We start from the raw sequence: 17,494 nt of genomic DNA on the forward strand, positions 1-17,494 counted from the left end.
AAATAAAATTTTAAAAAATTACAACTTAAATAAAAATTAAAAAAGAATGTTAGCAAAAAGTAATGTTTTTAATCACATATTTAAGCCTAATTTATATTTTAAATGTTGAATTATTATGGTTTCCCTAAACAGTCCATCCCTAGTCCTGCTATCGACCTATCGATAACACCCGCCTTTGGCGCCCAAGTTCAAACATCTCTCTTCGGTTTTCTCTTATTTCTCATGCATTTCAAATTTTATTTGAATTATTAAATGTACATTATTGTTTTTTAGAGTTCATAAATATGTTTTCTGGTGTGTACGCGTGTGTGTGTGGGCGCTCAACGTTTTTTATAAATCAACACCATCTCTCTGGAATTGTGCTCTTTTAGTTAATAGTTTTTAGTGACCAAACATTAGTACATCGTATTTAATAATTGGTAAAATTTGTAGCTTTGTAAAACTTGCGTATTTGCATTACTGAGTTTCAACTATTTTCGGATTGCTGATTGTTACTGAGTTGCAGTTTTGTTAATGTTTAAAAGTTAGCTTAAAAATGCTGAGTTGTACAATAAATAGATGATGTTTGCAATGTGTGTGTCTGTGCACCAATTAAAATACCTAAATTACATTGTGCGCTTAAATGATTGGTTATCGTTTCGTTTTTGGTGTGTGCCAGCAACGGTTTTAAAAGGGCTCGATTAAAAATTATAAGTACAATACATAAAATACATTTATTAAATATATTTAGCGATATCACCACGATTTGTTGTTATTGTGCTCTTAAAAATCATGTAACAGAAAAGATTAATATGCTAAATTATTAATATTATCATAATATACGTATATGTTATGTATATTATAAATATTTATACGATTTGTGGTTGTCCCCCCTCCCTATTGGATCCTCCTCCTCATAAATGCAGTCAAAATACGCTTGCGTCTAAAAAATACATTCCGCTCATCTCGTGTTCGCGTGTTGAAGTGTGCTTAGGTTTGGGGTCTGCACGTTCGCCTTACCAAACTACAGACAAGTCTACATCTGAATCGTTGCTCTAGGGTGAAAACTACTATTTCCTCCGGTTTTGAGTGTGTTGTGTGTGGGTAAGGGTGGGTTGATTTTTAAAAAGCACTGAACCATAGGAGCGAAACGTTATCTTTGGCAATTTGGAAAAATACAACTTCAGTTCTGAATCTGCACAGAGTTTTAATACAATTCAGTTAAAATTGGTCTATAAGTTAAAAGTTGGGGTGTAAGACCAACAAGGGGTTTCTTTTGGTTTAAAAAACAAAGCCTTCTTGCTCTCGACCGGCAGTAGCTAGAGGGAAGTAGCAAAGCATTGTCCAAAGATAATTGTTCGCCCCTAAGGTAATTATGTTTTTCATGCAACCACACAAATCGACCCATCCTACTGTGAGGCAACCTGCGGTGCTGGGTTAAATGCAATGCCACGCCCCCGTTCCTCTTACAAGGTGCAGTATTCGGTGAGAATGGGTATAGACTTCAGCAGCTCGTTGATGTTGTGCTGCTCCAGGTGCGCCACCAGCTGCTCGGAAGACTTGAGGAGGTTCACGCAGTTCTGGAGGTTCTCGACTATCTCCTTGGTCATGGTGTCCGACGACTTGCTGATCAGCTCGGCCAGCTTCTTGCCCACCTCGCACTTGACCAGCTCGTCCTGCAGTCGCTGCGCCTGCGCCGCCTCGTTCGCCTGCGACAAGTAGACCACGGACAGGATGCACAGGGCAATCAGCGCTTCGTTCTGCATCACCAGGTGCTGGGCAGTGAGCATGCTGACCATAGCCTCCACGGTGCCCTCGTTGGCAAGGAACTCGCTCAGGCTACTGCGATCGTAGTCCTGCGTGAGCGGAATCCTGTCGGCAATCTGTTCTGCGGGTGCGTCGCCCTTGCGCGGCAGGGCATAGGCGATCTTGCTGAGGTAGGCGTGCTTAATTAGCCAGGCCATGAGGCGCAGAGACTCCCCGGTGACGCCAGCATAGTCCGATGACTTGCTCCAGTGCACCAGCTGCTCGATCAGCGTCTTGTTCTTCAACAGCTCCAAAGCAAGTTTCTCTGGAAATACATATGTTGCTAGAGAGGCGGATCGCGTGCGATTGGTGCCACAACTCACCTTGTCCGTCGACCGTCATGCGAAGCGTGCCCAGCAGCTTGAAGACAACTGGGGGCTGATGGATCTCCAGCATCGGCAAGATGGTCTGCACCAGGCCCGCCTGTATCACGGCGTTCTTGTTCGGCTTCGGGATAACCAGGTTGCGCAGCGCGGAGAGGAGAGCATGCTGCAGACGCACGTCGTCCTTGACTCCATTGTTCTTGGCCAGAACCTGCAGCAGCTTGTTCATGGTCTGCTGCTCCACGAAGTAGATGCAGTGGCTATCGGTGCGCGCAAAGTTGCCCAGGGCCAGCACGCCGGTGGTCAGTAGATCAATGTCAGACGAGTCCAGCCAGTCGACCATGTTCTTCAGCAGCGGTGTGGTGTACAGGTAGTGCATTGATTCGTCTGGAACAATCATGAAATAATCAGTATTCTTTGTGTACTTAGCTCTATAGAAACGTACCACCAGTGAGGATTAGTACGATGAGCTCGCAGGCGAGCTTCATTAGCGCCCTGGCCTCACTTGTGCTGGCCAGAGTCTTGTACTTCTCCAGCAGGTTGTAGATGGTCTCGCACAGACCGTCCTTGGCCAGAATCAGCTTGACCTCGTCGCTCTCCGCCTGGTAGTGCAGCAGCTCCAGGCACATCTCGGCCAGATCGGGATTTGTGGAGGCGGCCAGTATGCGCGACAGTTGGATGTTCAGCGAGGAATCGAAGTTCAGATCCGCCACGTTCTCGGTGAGTATGCTAAGCAAGGGAAGCGTGTTAAGCAGCAGATCCTCGTGCTGTTCCACATTGGCCGCTCCGGTATCGATGATGCCCTGCAGCTTCTTCATCACGCCCAGCTCCATGGCCCGCTTGGCCAGGCCTTCGCCGCCGAGCAGATAGTTGGACAGCAGGCCACCACGCACCTTGATGAACTGCGCCGCATTGGCCTCGTCCTCGATGGTGGCGATGTCCAGCAGGCGCAGCAGGACAGCATCGCCCTCCAGCTCCAGAATGAGGTCCCTGGCCTCGTCGTTCAAGTAGCAGATGTTTCCCAGAGCCCGGCATATCTGTATGGGCAGCTCCATGCTGCCATCGGGGGTCGGCACTTGACGCAGGCACTCGAGAAAGGCGGCAATGATGTCGCGCTTGGTGAACTTCTTGCGCTGCACCTCCGACTTGGTAATCTCCGCAATGCACTTGGCCGCCTCCTTGCGCACATTGGTGTCCTCGCACTTGGTGAGGCCCAGGAAGCAGTCCGCCAGCTCGTGCTTGTCGAACAGTTTGGGATCCTTCGTGGCCGAGATCTCGCAGAGCAGGTCCGTCGTGTTCGCCGGACTCACGCTGGTCGTCTTCAGCTTCTCGATGAGCTCGTCGATTTCAGCTGGGGAAGAGAAAATATATGGTAATTGTTACTAGTTTGTTGGTTCATTTGGGGGTTGAATATTTTGTTGGATAAAAAAAGGAAAGGATAAGTATTCTATATAACTAAAATGAAAATTGATTGACGAATTCTCATGATAGGTCCCGCGGCTCTGAAGTTTAATTTATTAGAACGATTTATGGGAATGAATTCTAAACCGTTCCGCTTCAAGGAACACGCAATCCACCTTCCTTTCTCTCCGCTGTCATTGTTGAGCACCGCAAAATTGATTGCCAATTTCGATTATCGACGTTGGCTGGACGGACGCAAGACAAATGGTCTCAAAGCCAGTTTTTGGGTCCGCAGTGTGGCAGGCAAAAATACTTTCTTCACTTCGAGAACAGAAATGTTTTTCGTGCTCTTGCATTTCTAGCTGGTTTCGTCTCTGAATCATTAGGATCTACTTTGTGAGAATGCTCGAGAAAACTCGTGAAGCGTGTGCCACATTAAGGTTCATTTTCCTTCCAAACAGATGGCTAGGATTATAAAAAGACCCGGGATGGGCCACGATTTGCATAAGTCCATGGCGATGGACAAATGAAAACGGAAACAGAAAAACAATCGGGATCTAATGTATTGTAATGATGAAAGTTAAATAGGCTGCGAAAAATTGAGAGGTTGTAGGTACCCATTCATTCATGGGATATAAATACATGGTTATTTAGGTCTCAACGTGTTGCATAAGAATTTTGGTTATCACCTGTTTTCGGATTCTTTAAAACCTCTTTTAAATAAGATCTAAAAAGAATCCCATTTTAATACAATTTCTGTACCCTTTTTCCCCTGTCCAGCAAGGCTACCTCCAATCATTTGACTTCAATTTACATTTTTATCTTCTGCTTTAAGCATTACAGTCAGACCCTTTTTGCCGCCGAGCACACATGCTGAAAAATACATTCCGATAAGGCACTCCGGCAGGACGAAGGACGAAGGGCAAGGACCAGACTCCGGCACTCGACAACTGGCGACAGTTGGTGGCAACAGCCACATCGAGTGGTCGGGGGTTGGTCGTTGGCAATTCAACAAACTTTGTGGAGCATAAATAATGAATAAGTGAAACAAAAAGCAGAAAGAACCCTTCAACTGGGCGGGCAACCATCAGTCGTCATCATCATCCACGGCGGCGGCATTATCCACGATTTGGCATAGAAACAGCAACAAAGGTTGCAACTTGCAACTTGCGGCAGCAGCAGGCAAAACAACCTGCACAAGAGCAACAGCAACAACGGCAAACTAACTCGCAGACAAGTTGCACTTAGAAATGTAACCCCAACTCCAGGGAATGCAAGTGGGAACTGGGCGATTGAGTGTTGCGACTTGGGGATACCCTAAAATGAATGATTACTTAAGTATCTAGCCCCAACTATAGAGCATCGATCGGGGGTTCCGACTTTTATATACTCTATTCCTAATTCTTATCCTTAAGATATTAAACATATTCTATGGTTTAAGGATGGGTAAACTGTACTTACTATCTAGACTCGATATACTTGGTTAAAGTAGGTTTCGTAGGAAAATATTAGTTTTGAAAAGTATTTATTCGCAACATGTTAGAATAGCTACTGCTATAAGGTTGCTGATTTTAGACCCACAGAAACATGAGATATTTTAGATATTAAGATAGATAATGATACTCTATCAGAAAGTACGTTAAAGGCTTTAATATAACCATAAACACCAAGGTATCTTATGACTTTTTATAGGTGTAGCAACATTTGTTACCATCGTAAGGTGGCATATTAAGCAAACTCATATTCAATATGCCATCTTTTACATTGTAGGTTGTGATACCCCTAGAACCCAAGGGAACCCAGGGTAGTGCCCCTATAGGATGCATCTGCATATCCAGGTAAAGGGAATTGTTGCATTTGTTTGTCCCGCCGCAGCTGACTGAATGCAATTGGACAGGTGGCAGAGTCGCGTCGTCCGTCGGAGTGGCAGGCTGACGAGGGTGAGGGATACGCGAGAGGATGGGATAGGTGAGGAGAGGACAGGTGCAGTGGCAGTGGCAGTGGTGGCGTCACTTCCGTCCGACAGAGCTGCCAGGAGGAGCTCCTTTAATGCGTCTCGGTTGCTGCCTCACCGCCTTTTGCGTGCCTCCTCCGAATGTTTGCTTTGGTAACTGGCACTCGTTGGTATTCAGAGTATGCCATTCGTCCATCCATCCAGCCATCCATCCATACATCCATCCAATCCGTTCGAGTTCCGTGGCAAGTTCGTTAGCTTTTCGTTGCGGAAGCGAGCTTCGTTCGAGGCATTTATTCGCTTGAATTTCTGGGGCAATTGCTTCATTTTATTTTCGTATTTCGTATTTTCCTTTTTTGGCTTGTCGGTTCGGGTGGGGGACTTTGGCCTGCGTTTTATTTCCAGTCGTCGTGGTATTTTGTTTTCTCCATTAAACGATTCACCGACTTTGGCCACATACAGAAATAGCAAATAGCAAACGGCACAAAAATGAGAAAAACTAGTGCAAAACTTATTGTTGTTGCATGTTTAATTCATGTGCAATTTGTGTTGTACTGTCGCTTTTGGGCCTGCTGCCACCAAAAACTACAATAAAGTTGGGCAAAAGTGGGTTAAGTAAGAGCCAGAGGCTTGGCACCGAAAATGGGAGTCATGGGAAGCATGGAACTCAGCGAAATGGATGTTTTTTGCATGGACAACCATGTGATATAAGGAAAAGGTCGTAAATATTGAATGGGCTTGGGATTTTGTAGGGTATTAAATCAAATTTAGGCAACTGAAAGAGGAACAAGTAACAGAAGTTAGGAAATAATCTAAAATTAAATAGTCTATATTACTGAGACAAACAACCCTTTACAATTTTACAAATTCTCCTTTATTTCCACAACTAACTAAGCCTTATGTGTAGCACTAGAAATCCACCCCGCCTAGTCTTCCTCCCTCGCAGAGCTATTCTCCAGCAGCAGTGGACTGTGTCCGGACTTTCCCAGCTGGAGCAGCGCCTGGCAGGCGGGAGTGGGCATCTGGCTGACATGCTGCAGCAGCTTCTGGTTGTTCCCCTGCCTCGCCCTGAGCAGCAGCGTTTCCCCTGAAAGGAAGAGTCTGTTTAGATCCCCAACATTCGCCAGAGCTGACCAAACTCACGCAGGCTTCGCTCTTGCTTGCAGTTCTGCTTGAGATCCGATATGTACAACTCCTCGATTTCTATTTCCAGCTTGGCCAACTGCTGCTCCGAGTATTTCTCTAGGTTTTTCGGGTTCATGTAGTAGGCTATACGGTTCGCCTGGCTGACACGGCGAAAACTGTGGGTTCTGGAGAAGATGGCGCTTGGCATTTGATAACCTCTTCACCCAAGTGATCCTAGGGACTCACCTGGTTGGCTTGAAGCTGTAGGCAGGCGCGGCTGCTATGTAGTGCATGGTGATGAAGAGGAAAACCAGAGCGGCCACCACTCCGATGACGAGCTGCTCGGTTTGGTAGAGAGACTGCCGCTGCGGCATCCGCTGATTGGCCGCCTGATACGGTCTTCGATGAACGGTGTCCTGATCTTCGCCTGCACTTTCGCGCTGATAGTCCTCTTGCTCCAAACGATTACAGTCGCCCACTGCGGTGGCTATGTTATACTCAATCCTCTTTTGGCAGTCCGTGAGGCAGTCGGCCGCCTCGCTGATCCGCCGGAAGGCCTTCTCGGCGCCGGGAGATCGGTTCTTGTCGGGATGCAGGCGCAGAGCCAGCTTGTGGTAGGCCCGTTTCACCTCCGAGTAGGTGGCATGGTGCGAGACGCGCAGCACCTCGTAGTGGTTGCGGCAACGCAGCACCTTCTGCACCACGTCCAGCATATCCAGGGTGAATCCGTGCGGCATGGCGTCCGACAGGCGGGTGGGTCCGATCGTCCTCTGAGCCTCGCCCTTCAGGCGCAGTCGCACCACGATGTTCTTTAGCTCCAGCAGAGCCAGGATCTCCGAGTGCTCCTGCTCGCCCTCCAACACCTCGTTTAAACGCCGCAGGGCCTGCTCGTAGTCGCCCAGGCACAGGTCACCCACCACTTGGTCGACGCACTTCTTCCTCGGTTCCGGCATCCTTTTTCCTCCTTTCCTCCCAGCAGCGTGAGTAGACAAAAAGTATTCGTTTTTCTTTGTTCGTTTGCAAACTTTTAATTTTGGTTGGTTTGGGACAATACAATACAGTGGTAACCAAAGTGGTATGAAACATAGGTGACTGTTTGTTTGAGTGTACTTCGACAGATACGAACTTAAATGCTAATTTTGTTTGAGATATTTGAACCGCATACGTTTGAGCATTTGGAAAAAGTCAACTAAATTCGGAGTTCGTATATATGTATGTATATAGGTTTACTGGTTAAAGAAATTCTAAAAATGCCTAATATAGCCTCAGATTATAAATTAACTTTATCAAGGACGTATGATATTGAATAATCAAAACATATATGCACAAATCCTAGGCTTTGTTAAAATAATCATAACCATATTAAGCGTATTTAATTTTTTTAATGCAGTAGTCAACCTATCCTATTGCATAATACTTTCACTATGAAATCCCAAATATAAACGGAATGCTTATTTGCCAGCGTTTTGAATTCAGGGCAAATAAACTGAAACTTCCCACACAAGTTGTTCAGCTGAAAAGCCACTTGGGGCAAGTTGAAAAGTTCCGTCGACGGGGGAACCCCCAAAAAAGACAGCAAGCTGCGGGCCCCAAGAAGTATGCTTCAGAACTTGTCATGAGGACATAACCTTCTCGAAAGTTAATTGAAATTAATTTCTGTGCCAATTTGAATAGGGCACGAACTCAATTAAAACAGAGCTCGCCACCCCCGAAATTTCGTCTTCTCAAGGCCATTAGGAGGGCCAAAATCTTATTAGCAGTAAAAACAATAAAGCGAGTGGAAGGGATGCGGAAGGCGAGGGGAAATCACAAGTCGCACAGCAGATGAAGCAACGTCGCCAGAATAAGCAGGAAGGAGGTGGAAAAGGGCAATAAATTCTTCCCGGGGCCAACTATGCACAATAACAGCCAGCTAATCTGGCTAAGCTGCGTGGAACGAATGGAAAAAGCCCAAAATAATAATAATAACAATAAAGCGGCAGCGCTACAGAAGCTGCCTGTTTGGGCCACTGATATCGGGCCTTATCACAATCTGGGCTCTTTGGGGTGGATGGCAGCCACCCGGCCGCAAGGCCGCCAGTCAAATTGTGCTGGAGAAGCCGGGCGAGGGCGTCGACAGAATGCAGTCACAAAGGACCAATTAAAGTCCAAAGTGACTGAGCCACGGGGAGGACTTGGCAAACATCCCGCAGCTGGGAGCGGCACACAGAGGAAACTTTCTAACACTTATTCTAGGAATCTCCGGTAATATGGTAAGCACATGGAGAAGCTACGTTAAGATGTAACATGGTCATACATAGTTATATAGTACGTCACCTGCTGGCCCAAAAAGGTAGGATTTCAAGGACTTCCAGAGCATTTCGATAAATTCACACAGTAAGTAAAATCAAATAATCTGATTAGAGTTATAAAGTTTGTAGTTTTCTACCTTCTGATATTAGAAATGATGTACTCATGGGAGTTTAGAAACCCAGATCACTATGCTAAAGGAACTAGTATGTTTTAGCTTTCAAAATCTGACATCTGGGTTCATGGTATAGTGTTCTTCTTATAGACCAATTCCAGAACCGGAAACAATAAACGTTACAGATTGTTTCCAGTGTGGCAATGGGTCTCGCTACGTTGAGCACAGCTGGTGGGTTACGTGGCCAGCGAGGGCTGGCGTGGAGTGGGGTCTTGGGATGCACCGCCGCTCCCGAAAGGGGGAAGTTCCTCAGGCCGGGATTGCCAGCACGTTCAAGTGCTGTTTGTTGTCGCTCCGCACAGGTTCCCCCTTCGGGAAAGGCTATGCAAACAGTACAGTCCGTGAGCGTTGTGTGTTCATGTGTTTATCCAATGCAGAGACAGTTGAAAACTGAGAAGTTTAGAGGCTTGTTTACGTTCAACAATTCTCATCGGTGACTGACCTAAATATACATAGCCCAGCCATACATAAATAGATGTAAACACACCATGGCCTAAGTAAAACATCATACAAATGATCTGATACAGAAGTAAGTGCTTTCAAAACTATTAACAACATCATTTGCATTCACTCTTTAATAACAATGTTTTATGATATCCTAGCTTTAGAATTATCATAAAGTGAAGTAACCTTATTGCAGCTCCTAAACGTAAATTGTCTACAAACAGCAGGAGTTCTTAATGACCAGATTTAGATTGATACACTAACATCTTTTTCGGGAATGTTCTTGAAATTTGTAGTGCTTCTTATTTATCGGAAATGTAAAGTTTTTCTAAGGATAAGCTCATTTAATATGTTACTTTTATTTGCATTTTTTAGAATACCTATGTTTAGAAATACCACTTTAAGTTATGGTTTATAGAAATTTGTTCATGTGTTCTTAAATTTTGGTTGCAAGAAAACAAGATTTTATTTTAGTATCAAATAGTTCAACTTAAGAATGAATCATTTGTATGCATGTGCTGACTAACTTTGAAGTCCCAGACTCAAAAGTAGTATTTTTCATCTTACTTTCGAGAATTTTAAAAAAATCAGATTACTTAATTTTTTAAAGTTCATATGTTCTTTTGCAAAGCAAATGTAAAGAAGTCAACATGAATGCTACATTTTCTTAAAAAACGTTGAACCATTTGCTTTTTCGTCCTCGAACAACACTTTCAATGAAATAAAATCATTAATATGTTCTTTGAAAACGGGAATGAAAAAATCATTTATATTACTTTGAAAATATAGGAATATTGGCTTTTTTAGGATTAATAAAAACAGTTCGACTAAATTATGACAATTTTAGACAAATGTTGTAAGTTTAAAATCTTATTTTCTAACTTATCTTATTTTTTATCCCATTTTTGGAAACCATAAATACAATTTTTGTTGAAAACTGTTACATTTTAGTATATATAGATTTGTCAACTTAATTTTTTATATATTTTAAAGTCTTAATCATTTTTTCCCGTGCGTTTCTTCCGAGTTTTGTTTGTTATATCACCCCCCGGCGGGATAAAACGAATCGTGAGGACTGTGGGCAGGGTGTTGAGACGCACGGGTAAACCTGGCACCTCGCAGGAGGCATATTCTCATTTATTAATGCGTCGTCACTGCTGTTCCCTGTTCCCAGCTCCCCTGCCAGCGCCCACCGCCCCCCGCAATCCTGCGGTGGAGTGGGCGGCTTGGGTGGATGGTTTTTGCCAAACGGTGGTGGCCAAAGTCTCAGCCGCACTTAATTCCCGCCAGAATTGCCGGGGCCATTAAAGGATAAAAAGCGGGACTTCTGACTGGGAAGTGGTGACCCTTCTGGCAGGGCATCGGCTGCATCATCTGCCCAATCCGATCGTGGACCCGCTGGGCAGGGGAGAAGCGGAAATATTGATTTTTCTCACATGTCTCCGGCATGAATATGAGCCCCCTTCGCCGGACCAGCGCCCAGCCCCTCCCCGCCAGACAGTTTCGAGCACCTGGCAGCGATTTCGAAGTCTTCGCAGCTCGTAAATGCTGCACTGCGTCCATAAAACGCAGACATGGACAGACACACACGCGCAATGACTCGCGGTTGTTTATACGACGGAGCAGGAGTCCGGAGTCTGTGGTATGTGATTTCTGGCATTCGGGTGCTCATGGAGCGGAGAAGTGCCCTGAGATTACTCACTCGCCATGTTTGCCGCCTTTGTTGATTATTCCGTCGCTGCCGCCGCTGCTGCTGCTTCTTCCGCTTCTTGTTTCTTCTGTTTGCTCTGCGGTCGCGTTTTCAGGCACGTTTTATCACTGGTTAACTGGGCAACACTGCTGACGGGCTAGTAACTGCTGCTCGCAAGAACAGAACACATTTCACGGCTTTTCCTTCCAGTCGCGACTCCGTACAACTTCCGTAGTATCCGCTTTTCCGTCTTTTCCGTATTTTCCGATTCGCGTCCGCACATTCACCCGCTGCAACTAGTGTGACCGCGTGGGTAACGGCGGGAAATACCTTCCGGGCAGCACACCATTAAATACCAGTAAAAATACCATTTAAATACCAGTAGACTCTGCAATTATTTCCTGCTTACTTTATTAAAATGAATATATGTTTAAAATTTAATTTTAAAGGTGTTCTCTTAGATCTCTATTGATATTACCCTAAAGCCATTTAAAACCAGGGTTGTCTAAATGTTATCATTAAATATTAATTGCATTTCGCAAACGATATATATTGTAAAATCAAATTACTGAACAAATTTGTAAATTTACATATAATTAATTTTTTAATAACTACCATTATGTTTGAAGTGTAGTGTTTTTCGGGTTGAAGGGGTTTAGTTTCCAGCCTCTCACAAATGTTAATTATTTTATTATATACTAACTTTAATTTGATAAATGCATAAATAAATGTACCTTATAAACGTATCACTATCAAAATATACCACTGCACATGGTAAAGAAGCTAGCTCTTTTATAGCTAGAACCGGCTGCACCTTATTGTCGATAGGTGGCAACCCCGGTCGGTACATCCCAACAAATTGTTTACCACAAAAAACCGTGCTGAAATTTGCAAAAAGCCAAGCGCAGCACGCCGCCAAGCATTTGCCGAGATCCCCACGACGCCCGCCAAGAGCCAGAGCCATCCGGAGCGGTGTCCAACTGATTTCCCGCCCGTCGCCAGCAGCACATCATTCCACCTTTGGGGAGCCCCTCGGCCGAACAGTCGCGATTGCCCGGTCGTCCACAAACGCTTATAAAATTGGCAAGATAACTAAGCATAGCACAAAGATGCCGCCAGCATCAGCGGTGAACAACAGCAACGCGGCCGCCCAGGCGGCGAAGGCCGAGCGGGCGGAGAAGCTGCGGGGAGCCCTCAAGGGCTTCATCGTGGCGGACCGTCAGAGGCGCCAGGAGGAGTTCGAGACACAGTGCGAGGAGCAGCGATTGCGCAGGGAGCGCGAGGAGGTGGAGCGCCAGAACCAGGTGGCCCTGGACGACACACGAGGCCAGATCACAAGGCTGGACGAGCAGCTGGCGGATCTGCACAGTCAGAAGCACCAGCTCACCGTCCAGCTGAAGAAGGTGCTCAACGAGGATGAAACACGGAAGAAGATGGCCAAGGAGAACGAGCTGTTCGCCATCCAGCAGGCGGCGGTCAGTGCGGCCAGTGGCCCGGTCTTCCTGCCGCCCCTTCGCCTCCAGCACCAGCACCATCCGCTGATGCAGAAGGTCTGTTAAATGCCATTCTGGGTTTCCCCCTCTATCCATCTCTTCTCTTCCAAATCGCAGCCCCCTCCTGGCGGACAGCCAGGAAAACGAGGCCGGAGTCCCTCGCCACCGAGTCAGCAGCAGGCCTACTACAAGAGCGCCGCCAGCTACGCCCAGCAGAGTAAGCCAGGACGAGGTCGACGATGTGGCCCGAGGGCCTCCAATTCAGTGAACGCTGCCAAAGGCAGAAAGCCAAAATTAGCAAAGAAAAAGGCACACTTCCTCTTGGATTTCAATAGCTCCAACCTACTTAAGGTTTTTAAATTTAATGACCATACACTGGCAGCTATTAGAACACTAGTTCTTTTATCTTTTTAACCTGAGAATGGTTGTTTTTTAATCTCCGAACTCAAAAATACCATTTTCCCATTAACTTTTGAACCATAAACTTGGAGTCAGTTGAAAACTCTTACATGTCACTGTTTAATTCAACTTTTTAGTCAAGTAATCATTATAGACTAAAGCTAATATGTCGATAATATGTTAGATAGTGTACGTTTATCAGAATTCGATTAACGATTAATTGAGATAAGCTCAATTAATGATTCAAGTTTATATAGCATAATATAAGTTATTTCATTTTTTTTTTGTAAAGAAAGTTGTTTTAAGGGTCTAATCATCACTGTCTTGCTCAATAATAGTTATTTTTTTGAGTTCGAGTTGTTGAAATCCAACTGTCAGCAATTACTTCTTCTGCGGAGCTTTCACTGTAATTGATTAACTGCCCGCTAACACCCTGTCCCGCTCATGCGAAACTCATTTGACTGCGCACTCTAACCGCTAACAACACAGGCACACAACTTATGTTCATTTCGTTATTTGTTTACGATCGATTCGCAGAACACGATGACTACCGTCGTGCCGCGGACTATGCTAGATTATCATGGAACAGTAAGCACCTCACTCGCAATACCAAGCCCGAGATCCTCCGCCGGAACGATCGCAGCCAAGATTCCCCAATGAACCCCCGCTTTCCCTCTCTTTCAGAGACCACGGCGCAGTATCCGGGCACGGGAACGGTCTTCTATCAGACCACCGCCCCGCCGCCGACGACGCAGCACTCCATCTACAACTACAACCTTCCCTTACGCCAGGCCTACCATGTGGACCTGCCCAGCGCCACGGTGAGCAAACCACCGGACTCACAGTCGCCCAAGGCTCCGCCCCAAGGGCAGCCGATGCAGGTGCTCCACATCAACCTCGACCAGCCGGCCATTTCGCAGGCCGACCTGGTGGCCCAGTCGGGTGGCAGCATCTCGGTCAAGGCCTCGCAGCCGCAGGTGACCATGGAGAAGCTGCCCGAACGCTACCACATCGAGGTGAAGCACGACGGCCAGCCGCCGAGCCACATCCCGCCACCGCCGCATCTGCTGTCGGAGGGTGTCATCTTTAAGCCGCTGCTCAGCGAACTCTCCATGCATACCAACGTGCTGCAGATAAGCAGCAGCCAGGTGCGTCCCCTAACCAGTTCGGGTCGCGCTCGACCCAGTGTCTTCTAAACTTACTGACCAACATCTGTTCAGTTTCCTCCCCAGAATACCAAGACGGCGGGAAGCATCACACAGGGCTATGCCCCTGGTCGGGGTGGATCCGCCCACGAACAGCAGCTAACCAGGCAACAGTTGGCGATGCTGCCTGGCCAGCCGGGAGCCCCGTCCGGCTCCGTTTCCGGGTCCGCTCAGCCGCCTCCTGGTCAGCAGATGCACTTTCCACGACGATTGTACTAGCCCCCGCGGGGGGTTTGGCCCTGTTGGCGCTACGGAACTCACTCACTGATATACTTACGATTTTAAATGGACATTATACTGACTACGCTTCCCTCGTGGAGTCGCATACACGAAATAAAACACACAACTATGGCGTCCCTATTTTCCAATCGATAATATAATACTGAGATTTGATACTGACTGGTGTTCATGGGTTGGCATATCTGTGGTCGGGTTGGTATAGTAGAAAAAGTAGAGAATTGCTTCCAATTTGACAAGCTCGGAAGATTAGCATCTCCACAGGGTTTTTTTTTATACAAAAACAAGTAAATCTTTTGATGAATAGTTAGATTTTTACAGTATGTTGTTAACCATATTGCGTATTATTATAAACATGTCTTCATTTTCTGCTTATTGAATTATTATATTAGGTTTTATAAATTCCATTTGGAATTAATATATGTCAAGGGAGATTACCCCATCTACATTTCTTTTAAGAATGTGCGAAAACGTTAGCCTTTATTCAACGAATTCAAAAGTGGTTTGTTTGATCAGCTGTCGAACCAAGTCTACACCTAGAATAAATAAAGAAAACATTTTTCTTTAAGAGTTCTTCGGCAATTTATATTAAAACATATTTAAATATATACATATTCAATTAAAAACGATGACAATAGTTATAAAATGTAAAGTTTTAAATGTTCTTTGTTATTATCAAACGAAAGAGTTTATTTTTCTACGAATGGTTCTTAAGGTAAACACGATCTTTGTTATTTTCTGTGCACAATAGATGCTAATCGGATCGTCAGGCACTCTTGGGAACAGAAAGATTCCATTGCTCATTTACGAAATTGCTCGAGTGTACACAGTTGCTCCTCCAATCCCTGGCCACAAGCCTTCCCAGCGGATAATTGCCCTCCCCTTGGGAGGAAATCTCACTTAAGTAATTCTGTGTTTAACGTAATTCGTCATTTACAAAAATATTTGCTACATAGGAAGCTAACCAGAAAGGCACACAAATGATTCATAATTGATTCTATTTTGTCAATAATTGGAAAGTCAGCACTGTGAAAAACCCGGTTCCACAATGCCAGCTTGTAGGTATTTCAGAATTTTTAAAATACTGATTCAAAAATTAAAAACTTTGAAAATTGTGCAGTGAATTTATAATTTCTTCCAATATTCCTACGATTTTTGGTAAACTTTATTTAAATATATACTATTATCTTAAAACGTTTTAGATATTGTAGGACAAATCAAACCGTAATGCTTCAAATATGTACAAAATGTTCTAAATAATATATGCATTAATACGAAAAACGTGATTTATTTTGCTTATAGTAATAAGTTCTGCGAAATCAGTATTTCGTGTCTGAATATCATTTTACCTACATGAAATATATGAGGAATTTGGCAGAATTAGCTGCTTTGTAGTGAGCAAAATAATGGTATATTACCATCGAATTTTACTAAAAAGGTAAATCAAACAAGTATGTATCTGAGTCTAATCTTGATGACATCTTATATCTCAAAAGTTGGTCATCAACGCAGATAGTATTTCTCTTCGTGCGCTGCTGGCAGTGGAAGTACTTGTATCTACGGAACAACGTGAGGTTAATTGCGGGGAGCACACTTGTTAATTAGGAATGTCGGCGGGCGCGACAGTTGGCGGCGTTCTGCTCCCCAAATCCAAAAGTAATAACGCTTCCAGTCCACGTTTTCATTGGATTACGTAAGGCGTAAACCAGTTTCTGCTGTTGTTGGTGCTGCTAGTGTGTCAAGGAAAAGCCACAGACAATTGCAACGCCCTTCCGTCTGGTAATTAAAAACGGAAGCCGTCCCGAAGCCCTAGAAGTGGTGGGGCCCATCCCCAACTGGTTGGCCTCCCTGGAACTTTCACGAAAATCCACCCACTACTGGCCAAAAACCACAAAACACGTTCGCCAGCTGCACTGGAAATCGCATCGAAAGTCTTGCGGTTGCAACGGCACAGTCAAGCCTCAGTGCAAGGAACTTTAGAATACTATTATAGGGGTTATAGTAGGTTAGTTAATTGTGTTTTCCAAGGCTATTTTTTACATACTTGCGTGGTAGTTTTGAATAATTTGTTGATAGGAATGTCAGCGTTTTTTGTGTTTTAATATTTTTTCGCTTTCTGCAAAGCTGTTTAATGCAAATTTTTGTAGTTTTCCCACAGCTTGGTAAATTGTTCTCAAATTTATTCCTAAAAAATGTTCGTGTACCCGTGGGAAATGCATTTTTAGTAAATTTTAACTAGAAACAGAGACTAATAAAAATGTGTATAATTCAGTAAAATGATGTTTGTTTTTAAGAATCAATTGTTTTACTATTGAATTTCATTGTTTATGGGATTAAAGCATCCAAAGATTTATGTTCTCAAGATAAAAATGTTCTTAAAAGTTTTAATGATTTTATATTACTAAGATAATATGATATATGATTATTTACTGTATAAATTAACTTAAGAACTATTATCTATTTTCTATTCTATTTTCTTTTATGTTATTAAGACAAAATAATTTTTTTTTATTTCATAGAAGCAAATTGATACTTTTGAATTATATTTTATTATGGTTTTATTAATAACTTTTTCTCTGATTTTATACACTTAATAAACTATGCAATTTTTATATTTACATATGTCCTAATTATTTTAAAATGATCAGTAAAAAACTTTTTACATCATTTTTAATAGGTTTTTTTTATTTATGCAATTCAAAATTATTAATTTTTTTTTTTAATTTTTTTTATATCCTAATTGTATTTAAATATTTGTGGGTTAGGTACATTTTTAATGTTTTGTTTATATCCTAATTGTATTAAAATATTTGTGGGTAAGATAATTTTAAATTTTTTTAAAAAATATTTTTTTGCTATTTTTGCACTGAGTAGCATGTAAAACCCGAGTATCGACCGCAGCAAATTTGCAGAAATAAACAAAGGGCTTGCTCAGCGCGATTGGAAGCAGAGAGGAGAGCGGGAAAAAACAAGT

General features: G+C 44.0%; 3 protein-coding genes across 5 annotated transcripts; 1 reads left to right on the forward strand and 2 right to left on the reverse strand.

Annotated features, from left to right (window-relative positions):
- Window positions 1-201: 201 nt before the first annotated feature.
- LOC108030211 (GTPase-GDP dissociation stimulator vimar) lies at window positions 202-11,496 on the reverse strand. 2 transcript variants are annotated; one of them, XM_017102978.3, is made up of 4 exons: window positions 11,199-11,496; window positions 2,554-3,459; window positions 2,109-2,495; window positions 202-2,050 (listed from the first exon to the last, which is right to left on the reverse strand). In XM_017102978.3, the coding sequence occupies exons 1-4, from the start codon at window positions 11,203-11,205 to the stop codon at window positions 1,446-1,448; spliced, it is 1,905 nt and encodes a 634-aa protein (XP_016958467.1). In that variant the 5' UTR covers window positions 11,206-11,496; the 3' UTR covers window positions 202-1,445. The 2 variants fall into 2 exon arrangements, with proteins under 2 accessions (XP_016958467.1, XP_050743350.1); XM_050887393.1 differs by lacking the exon at window positions 11,199-11,496 and adding an exon at window positions 8,905-9,055.
- On the reverse strand, window positions 6,309-7,808 carry LOC108029849 (dnaJ homolog subfamily B member 14). Its single transcript, XM_017102338.3, has 3 exons — window positions 6,835-7,808; window positions 6,607-6,773; window positions 6,309-6,550 (listed from the first exon to the last, which is right to left on the reverse strand). Exons 1-3 carry the CDS (start codon window positions 7,539-7,541, stop codon window positions 6,390-6,392), a joined length of 1,035 nt encoding a protein of 344 aa, XP_016957827.1. The 5' UTR covers window positions 7,542-7,808; the 3' UTR covers window positions 6,309-6,389.
- Window positions 11,497-11,987: 491 nt separating the features above from the next.
- On the forward strand, window positions 11,988-14,676 carry LOC108030441 (G protein pathway suppressor 2). 2 transcript variants are annotated; one of them, XM_017103331.3, is made up of 5 exons: window positions 11,988-12,736; window positions 12,797-12,896; window positions 13,616-13,666; window positions 13,763-14,226; window positions 14,299-14,676. In XM_017103331.3, the coding sequence occupies exons 1-5, from the start codon at window positions 12,296-12,298 to the stop codon at window positions 14,500-14,502; spliced, it is 1,260 nt and encodes a 419-aa protein (XP_016958820.1). In that variant the 5' UTR covers window positions 11,988-12,295; the 3' UTR covers window positions 14,503-14,676. The 2 variants fall into 2 exon arrangements, with proteins under 2 accessions (XP_016958820.1, XP_016958822.1); XM_017103333.3 differs by lacking the exon at window positions 13,616-13,666.
- The last annotated feature ends 2,818 nt before the right edge of the window (window positions 14,677-17,494 follow it).

This window comes from Drosophila biarmipes, chromosome 2R (assembly GCF_025231255.1).
Source record: "Drosophila biarmipes strain raj3 chromosome 2R, RU_DBia_V1.1, whole genome shotgun sequence".
NCBI classification, from domain to species: Eukaryota; Metazoa; Arthropoda; class Insecta; order Diptera; family Drosophilidae; genus Drosophila; species Drosophila biarmipes.

What these genes read in the sequence shown, in the direction of transcription:
- LOC108029849 (XM_017102338.3), bottom strand. Translation starts at nt 7,541, where the DNA reads ATGCCGGAACCGAGGAAGAAGTGCGTCGACCAAGTGGTGGGTGACCTG. An exon ending in TACAGCTTCAAGCCAACCAG is followed by an intron (nt 6,774 to 6,834) that starts GTGAGTCCCTAG and finishes CATCTTCTCCAG; the next exon opens with AACCCACAGTTTTCGCCGTG. An exon ending in CAAGCAAGAGCGAAGCCTGC is followed by an intron (nt 6,551 to 6,606) that starts GTGAGTTTGGTC and finishes TCTTCCTTTCAG; the next exon opens with GGGAAACGCTGCTGCTCAGG.
- LOC108030211 (XM_050887393.1), bottom strand. Translation starts at nt 8,947, where the DNA reads ATGCTCTGGAAGTCCTTGAAATCCTACCTTTTTGGGCCAGCAG. An exon ending in CTACCTTTTTGGGCCAGCAG is followed by an intron (nt 3,460 to 8,904) that starts GTGACGTACTAT and finishes TCTCTTCCCCAG; the next exon opens with CTGAAATCGACGAGCTCATC. An exon ending in CGTACTAATCCTCACTGGTG is followed by an intron (nt 2,496 to 2,553) that starts GTACGTTTCTAT and finishes TGATTGTTCCAG; the next exon opens with ACGAATCAATGCACTACCTG.
- LOC108030441 (XM_017103331.3), top strand. Translation starts at nt 12,296, where the DNA reads ATGCCGCCAGCATCAGCGGTGAACAACAGCAACGCGGCCGCCCAGGCG. An exon ending in ACCATCCGCTGATGCAGAAG is followed by an intron (nt 12,737 to 12,796) that starts GTCTGTTAAATG and finishes TCCAAATCGCAG; the next exon opens with CCCCCTCCTGGCGGACAGCC. An exon ending in CGCCAGCTACGCCCAGCAGA is followed by an intron (nt 12,897 to 13,615) that starts GTAAGCCAGGAC and finishes ATCGATTCGCAG; the next exon opens with AACACGATGACTACCGTCGT.